This window comes from Hyaloscypha bicolor, assembly GCF_002865645.1.
Source record: "Hyaloscypha bicolor E unplaced genomic scaffold K444scaffold_53, whole genome shotgun sequence".
Classification (NCBI taxonomy): domain Eukaryota; kingdom Fungi; phylum Ascomycota; class Leotiomycetes; order Helotiales; family Hyaloscyphaceae; genus Hyaloscypha; species Hyaloscypha bicolor.
In genome coordinates, this window is record NW_020194555.1 from 2,976,101 (window position 1) to 2,991,477 (window position 15,377).

General features: G+C 49.8%; 6 protein-coding genes across 6 annotated transcripts; 3 read left to right on the plus strand and 3 right to left on the minus strand.

Annotated features, from left to right (window-relative positions):
• Positions 1-625: 625 nt before the first annotated feature.
• Positions 626-1,624, plus strand: K444DRAFT_661906 (uncharacterized protein; the record flags this gene model as incomplete). Its single annotated transcript, XM_024886638.1, has 2 exons — positions 626-654; positions 897-1,624. 2 exons carry the CDS (start codon positions 626-628, stop codon positions 1,252-1,254), a joined length of 387 nt encoding a protein of 128 aa, XP_024739757.1. The 3' UTR covers positions 1,255-1,624.
• A 190-nt stretch (positions 1,625-1,814) lies between these two features.
• On the minus strand, positions 1,815-3,109 carry K444DRAFT_642019 (D-amino acid oxidase; the record flags this gene model as incomplete). The annotated part of the gene is made up of 4 exons (XM_024884690.1): positions 1,815-2,635; positions 2,747-2,844; positions 2,901-3,038; positions 3,087-3,109. The coding sequence occupies 4 exons, from the start codon at positions 3,107-3,109 to the stop codon at positions 1,815-1,817; spliced, it is 1,080 nt and encodes a 359-aa protein (XP_024739758.1).
• An 862-nt stretch (positions 3,110-3,971) lies between these two features.
• K444DRAFT_610877 (cysteine proteinase) lies at positions 3,972-5,452 on the plus strand. Its single transcript, XM_024879837.1, has 3 exons — positions 3,972-4,188; positions 4,255-4,661; positions 4,727-5,452. Exons 1-3 carry the CDS (start codon positions 4,098-4,100, stop codon positions 5,222-5,224), a joined length of 996 nt encoding a protein of 331 aa, XP_024739759.1. The 5' UTR covers positions 3,972-4,097; the 3' UTR covers positions 5,225-5,452.
• A 4,509-nt stretch (positions 5,453-9,961) lies between these two features.
• K444DRAFT_627724 (uncharacterized protein) lies at positions 9,962-10,303 on the minus strand (the record flags this gene model as incomplete). Its single annotated transcript, XM_024882838.1, has 1 exon — positions 9,962-10,303. One exon carries the CDS (start codon positions 10,301-10,303, stop codon positions 9,962-9,964), a length of 342 nt encoding a protein of 113 aa, XP_024739760.1.
• Positions 10,304-11,484: 1,181 nt separating this feature from the next.
• Positions 11,485-13,314, plus strand: K444DRAFT_642020 (uncharacterized protein; the record flags this gene model as incomplete). Its single annotated transcript, XM_024884691.1, has 3 exons — positions 11,485-11,831; positions 11,878-12,419; positions 12,476-13,314. The coding sequence occupies 3 exons, from the start codon at positions 11,485-11,487 to the stop codon at positions 13,312-13,314; spliced, it is 1,728 nt and encodes a 575-aa protein (XP_024739761.1).
• Positions 13,315-13,709: 395 nt separating this feature from the next.
• On the minus strand, positions 13,710-15,343 carry K444DRAFT_610879 (golgi apparatus membrane protein tvp15-like protein). Its single transcript, XM_024879838.1, has 6 exons — positions 15,190-15,343; positions 14,867-14,954; positions 14,699-14,773; positions 14,600-14,643; positions 14,459-14,542; positions 13,710-14,332 (listed from the first exon to the last, which is right to left on the minus strand). Exons 2-6 carry the CDS (start codon positions 14,884-14,886, stop codon positions 14,160-14,162), a joined length of 396 nt encoding a protein of 131 aa, XP_024739762.1. The 5' UTR covers positions 14,887-14,954; positions 15,190-15,343; the 3' UTR covers positions 13,710-14,159.
• Positions 15,344-15,377: the final 34 nt, after the last annotated feature.

Genomic DNA, 15,377 nt, shown 5'->3' on the forward strand with positions numbered 1-15,377 from the left:
TACATAGGGGGAAAGTCATACCTTCAAGCTCAGCAAATCATCTGAGAAATTGACGAAGAATGACAAACCTTCAAGTTCTCAACTCGTCCTAGACACCTACGGAAAACACACTACAACACCTCGTTAATGTCTCCAAAAACACATATCTCTTGTCGTCAATAACTCCCTTCTAGTCAATAACCTCACTTTTGTCAATAACTTTATTTTGTCAAGAGCTGTACTTCGTCAATAAACTCTCGTCAATGACTTCACTTGTCGTCAATAACCTCGCTCATTGTCAACAACCTTACCTCAGCCCCTCCTAACTACGCACACGAAACACCCCACAATGAATCGCCAAAACCGTTACAACCTGCCCCCCCCGCAACGCCTCTAGCTTCGTCTCTTGTGGCCTCAAATACACTTCCGTCCATCTACATCTCCTTTGTCCCGAACTCCGTGACATGATCTTCGCCTCTTCGCTTGTTCAGACCGATGGAAAGACGCCTGCTCTGCTTATCGCTCTAAGACCAGATGAAGAGCTGTATGCTTAGGCTTTGAAGGTGTTTTATAAAGTGAATGAACTAAGGTGAGATGGCAAGGTGGTTTGAGTTGGTTTGCGGAGTTGAGGGGAGAGGTGAAGGGGATGGTTAAGTGTGTTGCAGTTGCTGTTTCGTGAGTTGACATTTTCGTTGATCCCTTTCGTTGCTTCTTTGTCGTTGTTACCGCTTTACCGTTGTTACTATTTGAAAAGTTCTTCCTCCTTTACTCTTGTTTTTTTATTTTCACTTTTTGAAAATTTCTAAACATCAGCCTAAAGCTACTCTTCAGTCTCCCAAACTTTTCCAGGACATTCAAAGGTCCTGAACTTTCGTTGCAGCAGCCAGAAGTAGAGTAATGAAGCTAACCCCCTCCAGCTCAACCAATTCCGTATTCTCCATCCTCCACACCTCACTAGCTACCCTCCCAAACCTAACAACCCTCAAACTCCGCTCTCCAACCACCACCCTTCTCACTTCATTCAACCTGCCGTCCCTCCTCTCGCCATTAACTTCTATTCCCCCTTTCCAACCTACAAAACTCAACTGGCAACATCTCACCAAATTGACGATCGAAGCCAAGCTCAAAACAGATAAGTTCCCTCAGGGACGGGGCGGTATCTTCCTCGCGGCACAAAGATGGGCAGACGAATATGAGGCGAGGGGAGAGGTTAAACGATTCAAGGGAGAGATTTTGGGGTTTGGTTGGGGTGGAGGGCGAGGAGAGGTTTCTTGAGTGGCCGGAGATTTTGTGCGTGAGTTGGGAGGCGGAGAAGGGAAAGGTTCTGGGAGATCTGGGCGAGGTGAAGAAGGATGAGGTTGTAAGTGAGGTGATTGATGAGAAAGGGAAGGGGAAGGAGAATAAAGGAGGTAATTTTATGGGTGTTTAGATTGGAAGGGTGTGGAGAATGTTTAATCATGCTGGGAATGGACTGCGGTATTTTTCTCGTTGCTTTTGTTGGAGGGGTGGGAGCTTATTCTTTGCGTTACGGCGATGATTTGATTCTTAGCGATGAGTTCTAACATGGCATTACAAGCAATGCATTACGTGTTTGACAAGAATGTTCTACTTCTTCGCGGCACATTCTGACCTGACGATTCTAAAAGAAGCTTAATTTTGGTCTAGGACATTAGGAAGTGGTAGCCAATGTTCCTTGAGGTTTTTGGAATTGAGATTTGGTTAATGTACCACAAAGATTGGAACATTGAGACTGTCGCAAAAGCCAGATGCTGAAAGCATGATCACTGTCTAAAGTCCTTGCAAATTCGGAAGCTTTTTTAAGCAGAAAATAAAGCCTATAACTTCGCCTTCGGGCTCAACACCTCATCAACCAGATCCATCGCTCCCTGCGAGCAGGCATAACTGGTCTGATATCCATATCCGCCATGGCCATAATTATGCACCACCCAAGCACCGTCAATCTTCTCCTTCTCGACCCTCACACCATTCTCTCTCAATGGTCTCAATCCCACGCCATGTCTAACCACACTCAAACCCTCAACTCCCTGCCCCTTCTCCACCAACGCCGGACATATTTCAACAGCCCTCTTCATGATGCGCAAGGCTGTGTTTGGATCGGGTTGCGATTCCCAGTTCCCTTTCTGGTAGGTACCGCCAAGGACCGTACCACCTCCCGCAGCTCGCTGCATGATGTAGCAGCATTCTCCTTCCTCGCCGCCCTCCACACCCGAAACTGTGAACATCGCGCCTGGCGTATTGCGGACAACGACGATTTGGCCACGGGCTGGGGTGACGGTTGCATCCATTACACCACCTAGCTTGGAGGCGAGCAGACCAGTGCAGTTCACAATCACATCAGCTTTCCGGCCTGAGTGGTGGAAGGTAGCGGCTTCAGAGATGTGCGTGATGACGGCTCGTTTGAGGACGACGCCGTTGGCAAGGCATTGGGAGACGAGATATGGGAGGTAGACGGCTGTGTTGATGCAGACAGACGTAAAAGCTGTTCCGGAATCTGCTCCGGGAACCATCATGGATTTGGGGAGGACCCGGAAGTTAGGGACGAGGTCTTTGAACCAGGGGTTCGTGGAAAGGAGGTCGTTGAACCAATCGGTTACGGGACCACCGGCATCTTTGTTGCGGTTATAGATGAGCGCTTCTGGTAGAAGTTAGTATGGGACATAGAAGGAATGATGGCTTGGCTTTGGGAAAGAGCTTTGGAGTGGCTCCTTATCAGAAGGAGAGCAGATGATGTGCACAGCAAACGTACCCTGAAAATGTATCCCAGCTTCTGGAACATCCTTAGCAAGTCGAACAAGCTCTGGCCAAGTACCCTTCTCCCATCGACTGCCTTCCTTGGTTGAAAAGCTGAACAAAGCATCAAAATCAGCATCACGTGTGATAAGAGTGATCTTGTGACATACGGAAGATAGTTTGCTCCAGCCCATGGCGATGTATATTCTATATCATAATCGCCTGGCATATACTTTGCAATGATCGTAACTTTGTACTTGGGGTCCTTGGAAAGAAGAAGAGCTGTGGTGAGGCCAGAGACGCCAGCACTGAAGCTCGGTCAGCCCACGTCACAGACAATGAGAAGGTTGACAAACCCGACTACGACAATGTTTGGCATTCTGAAAAGACTGGGCGTGCCTTCCAAATAACTTAGGATTGGTGAAGTAGAGAGTTGAAACACCGGTGACTCTAATGAACGAATGCGGAAGATACCGCGGTGAAGAAGGGCCGAAGGAAGGCACCCTCGTCCTTAATAAATATTTTGAGTTGACTTGAGGCTCTTGTCCTTCGACCTTGCAATTGACACCAAGATTCGAGGTTCGAGGATCTCGATATTGCGGTTGATTCGGCGTGACTCACGAGCAGTATTTAAGAGGATCTTGAAGTCTGTTTGTCCTTCCTTTCTACCACGCCCTTCCACGCATGCCGCCTGCCGCCGCCCCGTGTGAGCATCGTCGAACCATCCCCACCTTTGGATCTCTGGATTCTTGGCTTCCTTATTGGGTAATTATTCATCCTAACCAATCGCCATCTCAATTATCCGTTTGAGCAAAGTGACGGCTTCACTGCTGGTTGCTTCTGGAGCATCTCTCCTGGTGAGCAAGGCTTTTTAGGTGTCGTTGCTATTGTTCCAGATTTGGTGTCTCCGAGGAAAGTTCAGCCTCACGTGAGCGCACCCTTCAAGGAAAGCGGTGTGTTGGCAAAAAAGCCTTGTTTCAATTGGCTGAAAAATGACCAACCTCCCAAAATTGAATCTTGCGAGTTCGGTTTGGTATTGTGGCAGAATCCTCGCGTTCGGTTGGCTGCTATTTGACCAACCCCCTGAATTTCCTTACCGCGTCTGCTTCAGGCATAGTTCTGCTTTTCACGTGAGATATTTCCTTATCGCGCCCTTATCGAGCCGCTAGCGCGGCGCGCCCTGACATTCTGAGCTTCGGTTAGAGTGGTATTGTGGTCTTTCAGTCCCTTTGACAATAGCAGCCGAAGCTCTCAGTTAATATCAAAATCCGCACCACCCATAAATTCTCGCACTCGCTCACATTCTTGATGCAGTTCTCTATCCAAATACAAACTACTTCTCATTACACACTCTGCCCATAATCGCAATGGGTCCACGCGCTCGTCGCAGCAACTCTCCTGAGGAGTTCCCTCTTCTCAAATCTCTCGGCCTCATGGCAGTCAAGATCAAGGGCGACGGTAAGTAACCCCCACGCCCCCCGAACTACATATCAGTCTTTGACCAGAGACTAATTCTCTGCCCAGGAAATTGTCTCTTCAATTCCTTCTCAGACCAGATTCACGGTGATCAAACCCATGCTCGGGAAATCCGCACCAAGACCGTCGAATACATGAGAGAGCACCCCGACGAGTTCAAGTCATTTGTTCACGTCGAAGTCGGTGGTGGATCTCGTCGCAACCCCAAGAGAAAGAACGTTGGTGCATCTTCAGCTCCACTTGACAACACAACTCCAAGTCCCGAACAAATCGAAACTGCCTGGGAGCAATACCTTGAACGTATGTCTCGCAACGGAACATACGGAGACAATATCGAGATTCGAGCATTCGCCAAGGCTTTTGACGTCGATGTCAAGATATATAATCGGGACAACAGTTACTATCTCAGGGCTGAGGAGCATGGTGCTCGCCCAGTCATCCACGTCGCACATCATGCAAGTGCCACTTTCTATAATTTATCATCAAGTCAAAATTTTGAACATTCACTAACATCTTGCAGACCTGGGAGCATTACTCATCCGTCCGCAACATCAATGGCCCTCGTACTGGTCGTCCAGAAATCAAGATCACCCCTGAGGCGGAAGCTGCCGCAAAGGCAAAATCTGACCACGGACCCTACATCGCTGACTGGATGGTCAATTCTATCACCACCTCCCTTCCATTCTTGGCCAACAATGAAACCATTCGCAAAGCACTCTACGACAATAACGGCAGCATCGATGCAGCTGTTTCTCAACTCCTCGACGAACCCTCCTCCACCCCCTCAACCCCAGGCAGCTTTAGATCCGTTACCTCATCTCAATCCGGAAGCAGCAGCATCGAGCGGGACGCCGACTCCGACGACGAAGACGAGATCTGGGGTCCTAACAAGCGCCAAAACCGAAAGATCAAGGCTATGAAGCAAGTTTCGAAGTCAAAGGCTGGAACACCGGAACTCATGATCAAGAAGGAGGCCAACCTGCCAGACATGAAGGGGATGGAGATTTTGTACATTTAGATTTGGGATAAACGACGCGAGTTTGGAATGGTAGCATGGGGCATCAGCATTGAGGCATAACATGGAGTTTGGGCATTATGGATGCGGACGATCGAAGCGCTCGACGTCTGCCTACTGCATTTTAAGGGCGTTTTTAGAACAGATGCATAGAAAGGTGCATGGATGGATGCATTGAATGAGGGAAGATTGATACCTAATAGATGCATGATGAATAGAGAGATTCCTGTGTTCCTTGAATATCTTGATGCTTGTGATTTTCCGTGACCTTGACACAAATATACCGGATGCCGGATAATTGATGAAGGAAACCCATCCTCACCCCCCGTCTGATGTTTGAGAAAGACCCATACGTCCATACGTAGCGGAGTGATTCCAATGTTTCATCTTATCCTATTATTATGTGATCCGTGTGAGAGCTTCAAGTTCGAGTTCAGGGCTCAGGGCTCTGGGTTGGGGTTGGGGTTGGGGCTGGTCAGCCTTGCGTGCGAGAAGCTTCGTCAGGTTCATTTGAGCTTTGCGAACGGCCAGATCGTTATTTAGTATGAGTTTTATCACTACACATCTTCAAGCTACGAACAGGGAGGTTTGAAATCTAAATCTACACAATATTCTTCCTCAAAAGTGTAGCCGCGCAGCAAGGCTACAATGTCAATCGCACGTGACACTCAATCACGTGTCAACACCCGCATCCCATTTCACTTCAGGTATTCTGTCGAGTCTAAGGTACAGACGCTTCCAAAAATCATTGGCTATATTGTTAATGCCTCGTTCAAGAAGAGCCAATACACTATTTCGTTTCTTTCCGAACAAAATATTCAAATACAAATACTAAGTCACAAAAGTCACTCCGGGAGCCCTGCCCGGGGCATCGTACACTTCACCAAGACCACGAACGAGCACCTAGAAGCGAGCACAAGTCACTGATCATCCACCTGAAATCCACCCTGTCCATCTCCAGATATAAATAGATATCCAATACTGCAGAAGCAAAGACGAACCATTTTTGCGAGATGCTGCCGCGCAGGGTTCGTTGGGTGCTCTTTTGATAGAAGAGAAAAGGGTGTTGGCGTTCCTAGATTGAAGAATCGACAGTGGGAAACATAATTTGCGAGGACGCTGAGAGGAAGAGAGAAGAGCAGTCAAGCGTATCGGAAGTCTACTAGGCAGCTGTTAAAGAGAAAAGGGCGGTAGTTTGAGAGATGCGAAGCTTGATGTGTGTGATTGGGTTGTGGGTGCAAACCATGCGTAGCAAAGAATCCTTACTTCCATCGGAGTCGAAATTTATACAATTCTCGCTTCCAAGTTGATAGGAGCTCACCGCTGGCTCTGCGTTCTTCTTGTTCCTCTTTCATTCATTCTTACTAAAGTGGAGTTGTTGGACAGTATGTTGGCATGGATGGGCGAGTCTGATTGTTGCCCTGAGGATCGTTAGGAATTTTCGGTAAACCTCCTTCCACACCGGAGGTGCTATTGTGGGAGCTGCAGCAAGTCATTGTTTGATCCGTCAAGGCGAGTATCTAAGGGCGCGCTGCGGTTGGGTTCTCATCATTTCTGTCGACTTAGTGTAGAGCTATCGGAAGACTGGGCTTTCAACTTCAGCACCACTTCATTCAGGATGTAATTCCAGCGTTTCCTGGAAAACAAAGGTTGTTGGCAGACTCTTGATAATCTCAAGCAACGATATCAAAGCGTCATCGGCAACTGTGGTGAGGGCAGTGATCCTTGCACTTAATCTGGACGTCCTGCGATTGGACTATGGTCTCCTTAAGGAGAGACTTGCATTTTCAGAGAACCTGTAGCTGCGGCTTGTCAGAGGAACTTGCCAATAGCCGATTTCCTTGAGTCCCAATTGTGCCAGCATCAACGCAGAGCGAAGGTAGATGGAAGGAAGTGCCTGGAAAGCTTGGGGGCTACAACAAGAGAGACTCACCGCTGGATGCAGACACACCAGGAGCAGGAAGCTGACGAGAGAAGCTGAGGGCATTGATGGAAATCTCAAGTCCTCGTCTGATCTCCATACGAAGTACGAAGTCTTCCCATCGCTTCGATAGGCTTCTCAAAAGACAGCTCCGGCATAGCAATACAGCAGAGTTGGTGAAGATAGATTGTACGTGATGAGCAAGAGATGCTGACAGGAGGGCTCAAGGGCATTGAATACAACTTCATCCCTCCGTCTGATCTCTACATTGTTGTTGACGTGAAGAAGTTTGATTTTCTCATCCCTCCCGCCGAGCATCTCAGCTCTCGCTCAACGTTCACTCTAAGCCCGAGTCCTTTCTGTGGAACAACAAGATGATAGCAACGCGTACTCTGCGCTCGCCTTGCTCTTGAAAATGTAAGCTGCCGAAGTGCCGTCTCATGATACCATTCTTCTTGGCAAATCCATGAAGAGAATGACACTTCGTGAAAGTAGAGTAAACAAATGAAAATAAATGATTCGTCTAAAGTCACCAATAACAGTGGAGACAGGAGGAGAATCGAAATGACCGGTGACATCTGGGGGGCAAAATTATGTAACCCCACGTCAGCTCCCAACCGGTGAACAATGCAACGTTTGGGTTTAACATGATATGCGTTTATCCTCGCTACCTCAGCATCAAAAGGACGGAGCGCATGAGACACATCCGCTTGGAAAAGCTTATGCGAGAAGTCGTTGCGTTCGGATGGTTGCGACTCTGCCGCTAAACTTGTAACTGTGCTGCAGTTTGTCTGCGCTGAATCAGAACATTATGGGATATGGTGACATTCCGATGGGGTGGCGTGTATGGAATCATCTGATTTATTTTGTGATGGTTCGGCTGAAGAAGAAATCGTGCTTGTTTAGGGGCTGGAGAACTCATATGGAGGTACTCTGACCCGGGTGAAGGTATTTTGACGCTCCCTCGAGGCATTGGGAGAGACTTTACACGTCTAGAACATAGGAGTTGCACAAAACTTGATTCTTCTTGTTTTGAATCCTCTCGGCAAGCTTCCGGAGCACGTCAGCGGCTAGGATTTGAGCCCCTCTTTTACGGTGTATTTACAGACTCGTAAGATTTGAAGCTGTTTCATGTACTCTTCGCGATGTCATTAAACAACAGGAGAGATATGGTGAGAAAACAAACGAGACATCTTTTGCGAGTAGCGAATGACAGGAGGTGGGAATGTAAGAAACAGTGACAGCCTTGAAGAAAAACAATGGATGAAAGGAGGTGAAATTAAGCTTTTTGGAAACGTTTCCTCCATGAGACTACGATTAAGGGGGAAGCCTCGCGAGAGGAAGCTTAAGCCAGCCTTGGCGGGGAAAAGCTTGGAAATGCTTAACATCGTGGAGATCGGGAGATCGTTGCACAAGCACAAGGGCTGGGATGAACTTTGAGTAAGGCTGTGCCGTTTTTTTTAGGACTATTGATAGAATTAGTTTCAGACAAGGGAGGAGATGACCACTTGGCGGAGATCTTGAGTTTGGGGCCGAACACGAGATTGGGACGAAATACTCGTATCTTGGGGCTGTGGCCGATTCTGAGACAGGCCGAACAGCCCAAAGAGGCACAGTTCGATTCGACTCTCGAGCATCAAACTCCGGCATAAGGTTAATGTCGTCGGACGAAAAGTCGCAAGATTCCCCCAAAAAGCTTGCGTCATGGGAAACTGTTCGCTTGAGGGTCACTCTCAATAGGGAACCACACGAGACGAACGCATTGTAAAATAGGAGGTGGAGGGCAGTCGGCTGAGGTGCCGAGTCGCGAAACCGCGGTACCACATCTGAACATGAAACGAAGAATAAGGAAACGCTGTGAGGCGATGAGATAGAGGCATTTACTTGCAGCAACTTCCCTTTAAAGTTGACGGAGTTCAGGAACTGTCGCTGAGTCTGTACAGCAATGAAGAACCTTCATACGAAGGTAGAGAACATAGGTATACCAGAGCCTCGCCAAGGCTAATCTATCTCTTACTGCTCGGGGCTTCTCGACCTGTGAGGCCAATTGGAGTCTGAGGGGGGTCGCTTGGCAATATCAACATTAACCCTGGGAGAAACCCCACACAAACGATTCGTTTCTTCCAGATCATGGAACAAAGCCCAGAATCATACCGATGACATCTCAATATTTTGGCATGTCCAGTGCCCGAAATAACTTCTTTGGAGCGACATCTCCTCCCTCTTTCTCCGAGGCGCCGCTCTTGTCACTGTTGGTCGAGGGCGACCCCTACAGTTCGGATTGATGGAGGGGGAAACGAGCTTCTCGTGTTGAATCGGGTACAGGTACGGTCCGTACTCATGGTGCTGTTGGCTTCTGGGGTCCAGAAAGCTTGAGGCAGTGACAATCCGAGGAGCAGGACGCGGGAGAGGGGCCAATGGCCTCGCCGAAGGGTAAATTGAGCTGGTCGATGGGCCGCATGGCTCTTGGCATGGCTGGGGCTGGCGGTGATCCCCAGATTGCATGTCTCTCTCTCGTCAGTCAAGCTTTGCAGGCTTTTACAGCTCGTTGATGAGGTTCGCGCGAGATGTCACCGTTGATCACAGATTGGCGGCCGTGGCTTGAGATGTGGCAGGGCCCCCATGCGGCAGCAGCGCCTTGGCCAGATACGGGCAAGCCCAGCCGCGATTTGGGACATGCAGCTTGTTTCAATTGCTTGGCATGTCGTCGGGCCTGCAGCCTTTTCCGCCAATAGCAGCGCAGCCATTACCCATTACACAGTTCTGACCAACGCGGCTTCTACATCGTAAGCCGGCCCACTCATCCACGACGTGTGGGTTCACTGGGGCTGGCCTGCCCATGCCATGCCCTTCTCGCCGCAGAGCAGCAGCAGCATCGGAGGAGGAGAAACTGCATGACCAGACTCCAGAGGGGACGACATCCAAAACCAATGACCCCACGATAATGGCGACACCAGGCCCGGAACTCGCGTCCCTCCAGTAACAGTCCATCTGTGGCTCCCACTGCTGTGGTCCTGGCCAGGCGGCTTCTGTGTCTCTTGTCCTTTATCAGATTCTTCAAGACACGAGACCGCTGGAGAGAGTGAAGAGACACTCGTTCCACCCGCTGCCCTCTCTGCGGTCAGCCACGGGGAGAGGGAGACCAGAACGCCTGCGGCCATCGCTGCCCCTCCCAGACTTGGCCCCGCCACAATCAGATCAAGGGCTACGCATCTGGTGACGAGGGCAACTTCGAGTCTGAGGTTCGACCAGGTTGTGAGTCGTGACGAGCGAGGACTGAAGGAGATCCCCCTTGGCCTCCATCCCCCATCTGGATCGCAACATATCCACCATCATTAAAAAAAAGATCCTCGAGACTGCATGGTTCAGAGGAGCACGGCCACAAACCACGGCTGCGGTTTGCCTGGGTGGTTGCATACCGGAAACTTTTCCCTCCATCTCACCACCAGCCCTCGGCTCTCAGTCATATCGCATCTCTTGTCTTTTCCGACTCTGGCCAGCTTAGAGATCTCGAGACCGTTGACCCCCCGGACGTCGAAGAACAGAATATTACCCAGGAGCGTCCCTGTTCTGAACACACTATACCGATCTGGCCCCTAAATCCTACGGAGTATACCGGACGTCCATCCTCAACACCGACACCCCGCACCGTGAAGATATCAACTTGGACGGCTTGGTTGCTTTGTCTAACCCACCAACTCAATCTTCACTTCAGATCCCAACTGACAGAGCGCTTCTATTGCCTCTGTTAGCCTTTTCAATATAATATCACCTGCTCGCTGACGTCTTCAAATCATCTCCCGGAGAAGACATAGTCGGCAAGACATTTTCAGCCACCAATATCCCCTTCTGTACGTCTGAAAGGATCAGATTACGGCACCAAGTTGCGTCTGGGTATTTCCCTATTTTTGGCCTCGTTACTCAAGCCCTATTAGTCGATTATCTTGCTTTTTTCCGACAAGTGGCTCTTGCACTAGCCCCTGGTACATATACATACTGGGACCCTCTCACTGGTCAACTCTTGCATATCCCTAACTATCTCGACTTCTTCTACCCCGATCCTAAGGGAACCACATTCCAACAAGGAGACCAGATCACATTGCTCATCAGACGCCTGGCCGATGAAACGGCTGCCACTGCCTTGGACTCGACCATATCCTTCGTCCTGGAACTGTATCAGTTCCTCCATCGGATTAGATACTGGAATCATTCTCAGCTCGTTAACTAAGCATCACCATATTCAGCTCCAACACTCTTCCAAACTCAACAAGACTACCTTATGTGCTGCGCGCTGCGTCAATTTCCTGTGACTGACTTTATGTCGGATCACCCTTTCAGAGCCATGTGTGACCGAGGATCATCATCGCCGCATCAGCGGAGGGAAGACACTTTCCCATTGCGAACGACACTCCCCAGCAGAGAACCATCGAAAGAAGATATCGAGCTTGCCCAGCGCTTAATAGGCCATTCACAAGCAGCGAGAAACAACGAACAGACCGCCAAGGACAGCCCTTCCCCAACCCACGAGCTTCAAAGCCCAGGATCAAAAAGTCCGTCATCCGACAGAATGCATCAATTCACACCAAGATCACTTTCCGTGGAGCGAAGCCAACGAGAAACATCCCAAACCTACTCATCAGCTACTTCACCGCCACCACCACATACTGTTCCAAGCGGCCAAATTTGCAGGTAAGTTTGACTAACTTCCAGGTCGGACTCGTACTAATTTGAATAGCAACTGTGGGACAACCAGAACGCCATTGTGGAGAAGATCACCTCAAGGAGCTACAATTTGTAACGCATGTGGACTCTACCTGAAGGCGAGAAATGCTTCCAGACCCACAAACTTGAAGCGTCCACCTTCCATTATCACTCCCTCATCAGGACAACGATCTCCAGAGCAGAGAAACTCTCCAGCAAGGACGGGCGGATCTTCAACCGGTGCTACCTTTGTAGCTGCGGATCATACGCCAGTTGGGTCGTGCCCAGGAGGTGGAAGATGCAATGGTACAGGTGGAGCTGAAGGTTGCAGCGGATGTCCAGCATTCAACAACAGAGTCTCCAAGAGCGCGCATTTCACCGTCTCCCAGGACAGACAACAAACATCGCAACCCCAAAACGACCAACCCACAGATGCACCTTCACCGATCGACGTTGCTTCTCTGAGCATCCAAACGCAAAACACCACAGTCGTCGTGGCTTGTCAAAATTGTGGAACTACCATTACTCCATTGTGGAGAAGAGACGAGAGTGGTCACACGATTTGCAACGCCTGTGGTACGTATATCTTGTTCCGAAACAAACCCGCCTCCACCCATGCTGACAGTCCCTAGGCTTGTACTACAAGCTCCACGGCGTGCACCGCCCCGTCGCGATGAAGAAATCCGTCATCAAACGACGAAAGCGAGTCGTCCCGGCAGTTCAAGGCACGCAGGCATCCGGCATTGACATCGCAAACAATTCCATGGGCTCTCCCGAGTCGGATCAACACAGCCCCCCAGCCGAACCCCAGTCCCAGCGCGGATCCATAAACCCAGACGGCTCTGTAAATCTGGGGTTCCGAATCCGAAACGAAGCCGGCCGTGCTCTCCTCCCTGATCCGGTCTCCTCCAGTCGCGCTGCAAACCATAAAGCACCCCCTAGCAGCGACCTCACAGCCTACGCCTCCACAATCACGCAGCAAGCGCACGAACATCACGAGTCCTTGAGCAACGACAACCGTCTTCCACCAATGGCCTCCTACCCCTCACCAACACAGCGCCATTCCTCCGTGTCGCCCAACTCCTTCCTCTCGCCCTCAAGAAAACGCTCTTTCTCAGCCGCTGAAATTGAACCCCTGCAGCCCTCCTTCCCCGAATCCACACACCCCAAGCGTCTCTCGTCCATAAAATCCATCCTCAACCCAGGCACCTTCTCAGATCCCGAGACCGATAGAGATAGGCAGAGTCCAGGACGGTATCCATGTGTCGGAAGTCCATTCAGCAGCGGCTACGCTACCAGTCCCGCAAACAGCGGCGTCGGCAGCACCCTGAACAGCGCTCGGGATCCAGCAAGCGAGAGCGAGCGAGCTAAACTTGAAAGGCGCGAGATGCTGCAAAGGGAAGCAGAGAAGATGCGCGAAGCGCTCAAGGCAAAGGAGCGTGAGTTGGCGGAGTTGGGGATGATGGAGTAAGCTCGTTTACCAGGCTATTTTGAATGATTTATGTTTATGAATATGAAGCAAGGAATCGTTTTAGCGCGGGTTGGATTTGTCTTCAAGGCATAGATTGCGGGTTGGGATCAATTGGGATCGGAGGGGATATCTCTTGGCGTTTTCCTGGATTTGGATCGAAGGATCAAACAATCTTCGCTTCTTCTCCTGGCGGTATACGTTTTGAAAAAGAGATTTTGAGTAAGGAGGTACATGGGACTGTGTAGAAAGAAGAAAGAGAGAGAGAGGATGATAGCTATTGTATAGTTTGGAGAATGGATTTTTAAAAGATAATTTGCTTTTGTCTGATAATCATGATTTCAAAATGCTGGCGCTGATATGTGAGTCTGCAAAGCAAATTTGAATCTTGCATCTTCCCCAAGATATTCCACCGCTAAGAATTTGCTGTACAGGCATTAGGTAGATATACGGGCTTGCAGTCCTTTTCCAGCTGCCTGGGATCGGCGAATCTGGGCAATTTCAACGGAATAAGAGGCAAATATTGCGAATACAAGGATAGGCGTCGTGGGGCACTTCGTGCTTGCATAGGAAGAAACCGAATATGGTACAAACGCAAGGAAAAGAAGGGCACTCTCTATCTTCATATCGTATCATCCATCCATCCATCCATCCTTCCTTCTTTCCTTCCCTTCCATTCTCCTCATTCATATCCTTTCCTCCAAATTTCAGCAAGACCCCACCCATCCATGCCAAGAAATCGAATCCTTCCCAAACACCGCCTCCATCCTTCCTTGCCGTTGTATGCACAATCATTCGAGAGCTTATAGAGACAGAGAGTAAGGGCACGAGCGATTTAGGGAGGGGGATTACACCTGCTCAGCACCCCATCCGCCGTCCGCTTCGCGCATATTCTGCGGTGGCTCGATGGACGGGATAAACTCGAGGACTACATAGGCCACGCCAATTATCCCAATTATGGTGCCAAAGATGATGTCCATGGTGTTGTGTTCGAGGAGGATGGAGCCGCAGAAGATGTAGACTTTGCAAGTGAAGCGTCAGCGAGCTTTCTGGTTGAATGTGAAGTTTGGAAAGGGATGGTTGGAAAGGTGGAGGGGGAGGCTCGCAAGCTCGCAATGGAAGGGACAGGACAGGAAAGGGGACATACAGATTCCTCGGCCGATGAAAGAGAAGAGAAAGCTTGCATAGCGGGAGATTTGCGGTGGGATTTGGAACTCTAGCAACGCGATCGCTGTTCCTTTGATCAGCTTCTGCACAACAAGAAGGGTTTTTGAGGGAGAGGACTCACCGAGACCAAAAAGTAGAACATAAATCCCAACAATGATGTCCGAGCTAAAGTCCCATTGTTAACTGAGCGGAACTCGCGGTGGGAGCTGTCGCAGCCTACATGTAGTGATGCGGGAAGATATGCCAAATTCCACCCACAGCCATCAGCGCACCAACACCCAGATTCACAAGTCGGCTATCCAAGTTGTTAGTTTATTGATCTTTGTTTCTTAGCAGATAGGGGAGGGACGGGGAGAGGCGCAATGGGATGGAGCGCAAGGCAACTTACAAAGCATCAGAAAAATCCATCGTGGACATTGCTCTCGATCACGGTCACAGAACGCAGGTACGCAGCGCACAAGATCTCAGGTTGGTTCCTGACGACAGGAGTGGATTAGAATTAGCTTGTTGAGAGTATGCGAGGACAGGTAGGAGGTGAAGAAGAAGTCGAGTTTGAAGTCAAGACGCTACGTAACGAAGACAGCAAGCTGCACAGGCCACTGGCCAAGGAATTTTGGACAGGGGGTGCACGTGCGCCTTCCCGTTTCTGGGCTGGCTCGAGGACGACGACACCTCAATCAAAACAAGAACAATAAGAGAGAGCGGGCTTACGGATACTGTGCACTTTCGATTTCGAGGTTGGTGGTGTAGATGATATCGCCCGGTTGCGCTGCTCGAGGAGGCAAGTCAGGATTTGTGGTCATCCTGTGACAAGGTCAGAATCCCGTTGCCTAATGGGACCACGCGGCTCTGAGCCTCCGACAATATCATCAATGGGAAGAGAAAGTAGCTTGCCTTGG

Coding starts and splice junctions, on each gene's coding strand:
- K444DRAFT_610877 (XM_024879837.1), top strand. CDS start 4,098: ATGGGTCCACGCGCTCGTCGCAGCAACTCTCCTGAGGAGTTCCCTCTT. Junction 4,189..4,254: donor AGTCAAGATCAAGGGCGACG/GTAAGTAACCCC, acceptor TTCTCTGCCCAG/GAAATTGTCTCTTCAATTCC. Junction 4,662..4,726: donor TCATCCACGTCGCACATCAT/GCAAGTGCCACT, acceptor AACATCTTGCAG/ACCTGGGAGCATTACTCATC.
- K444DRAFT_610879 (XM_024879838.1), bottom strand. CDS start 14,886: ATGGATTTTTCTGATGCTTT. Junction 14,774..14,866: donor ATGGATTTTTCTGATGCTTT/GTAAGTTGCCTT, acceptor CAACTTGGATAG/CCGACTTGTGAATCTGGGTG. Junction 14,644..14,698: donor ATCTTCCCGCATCACTACAT/GTAGGCTGCGAC, acceptor ATGGGACTTTAG/CTCGGACATCATTGTTGGGA.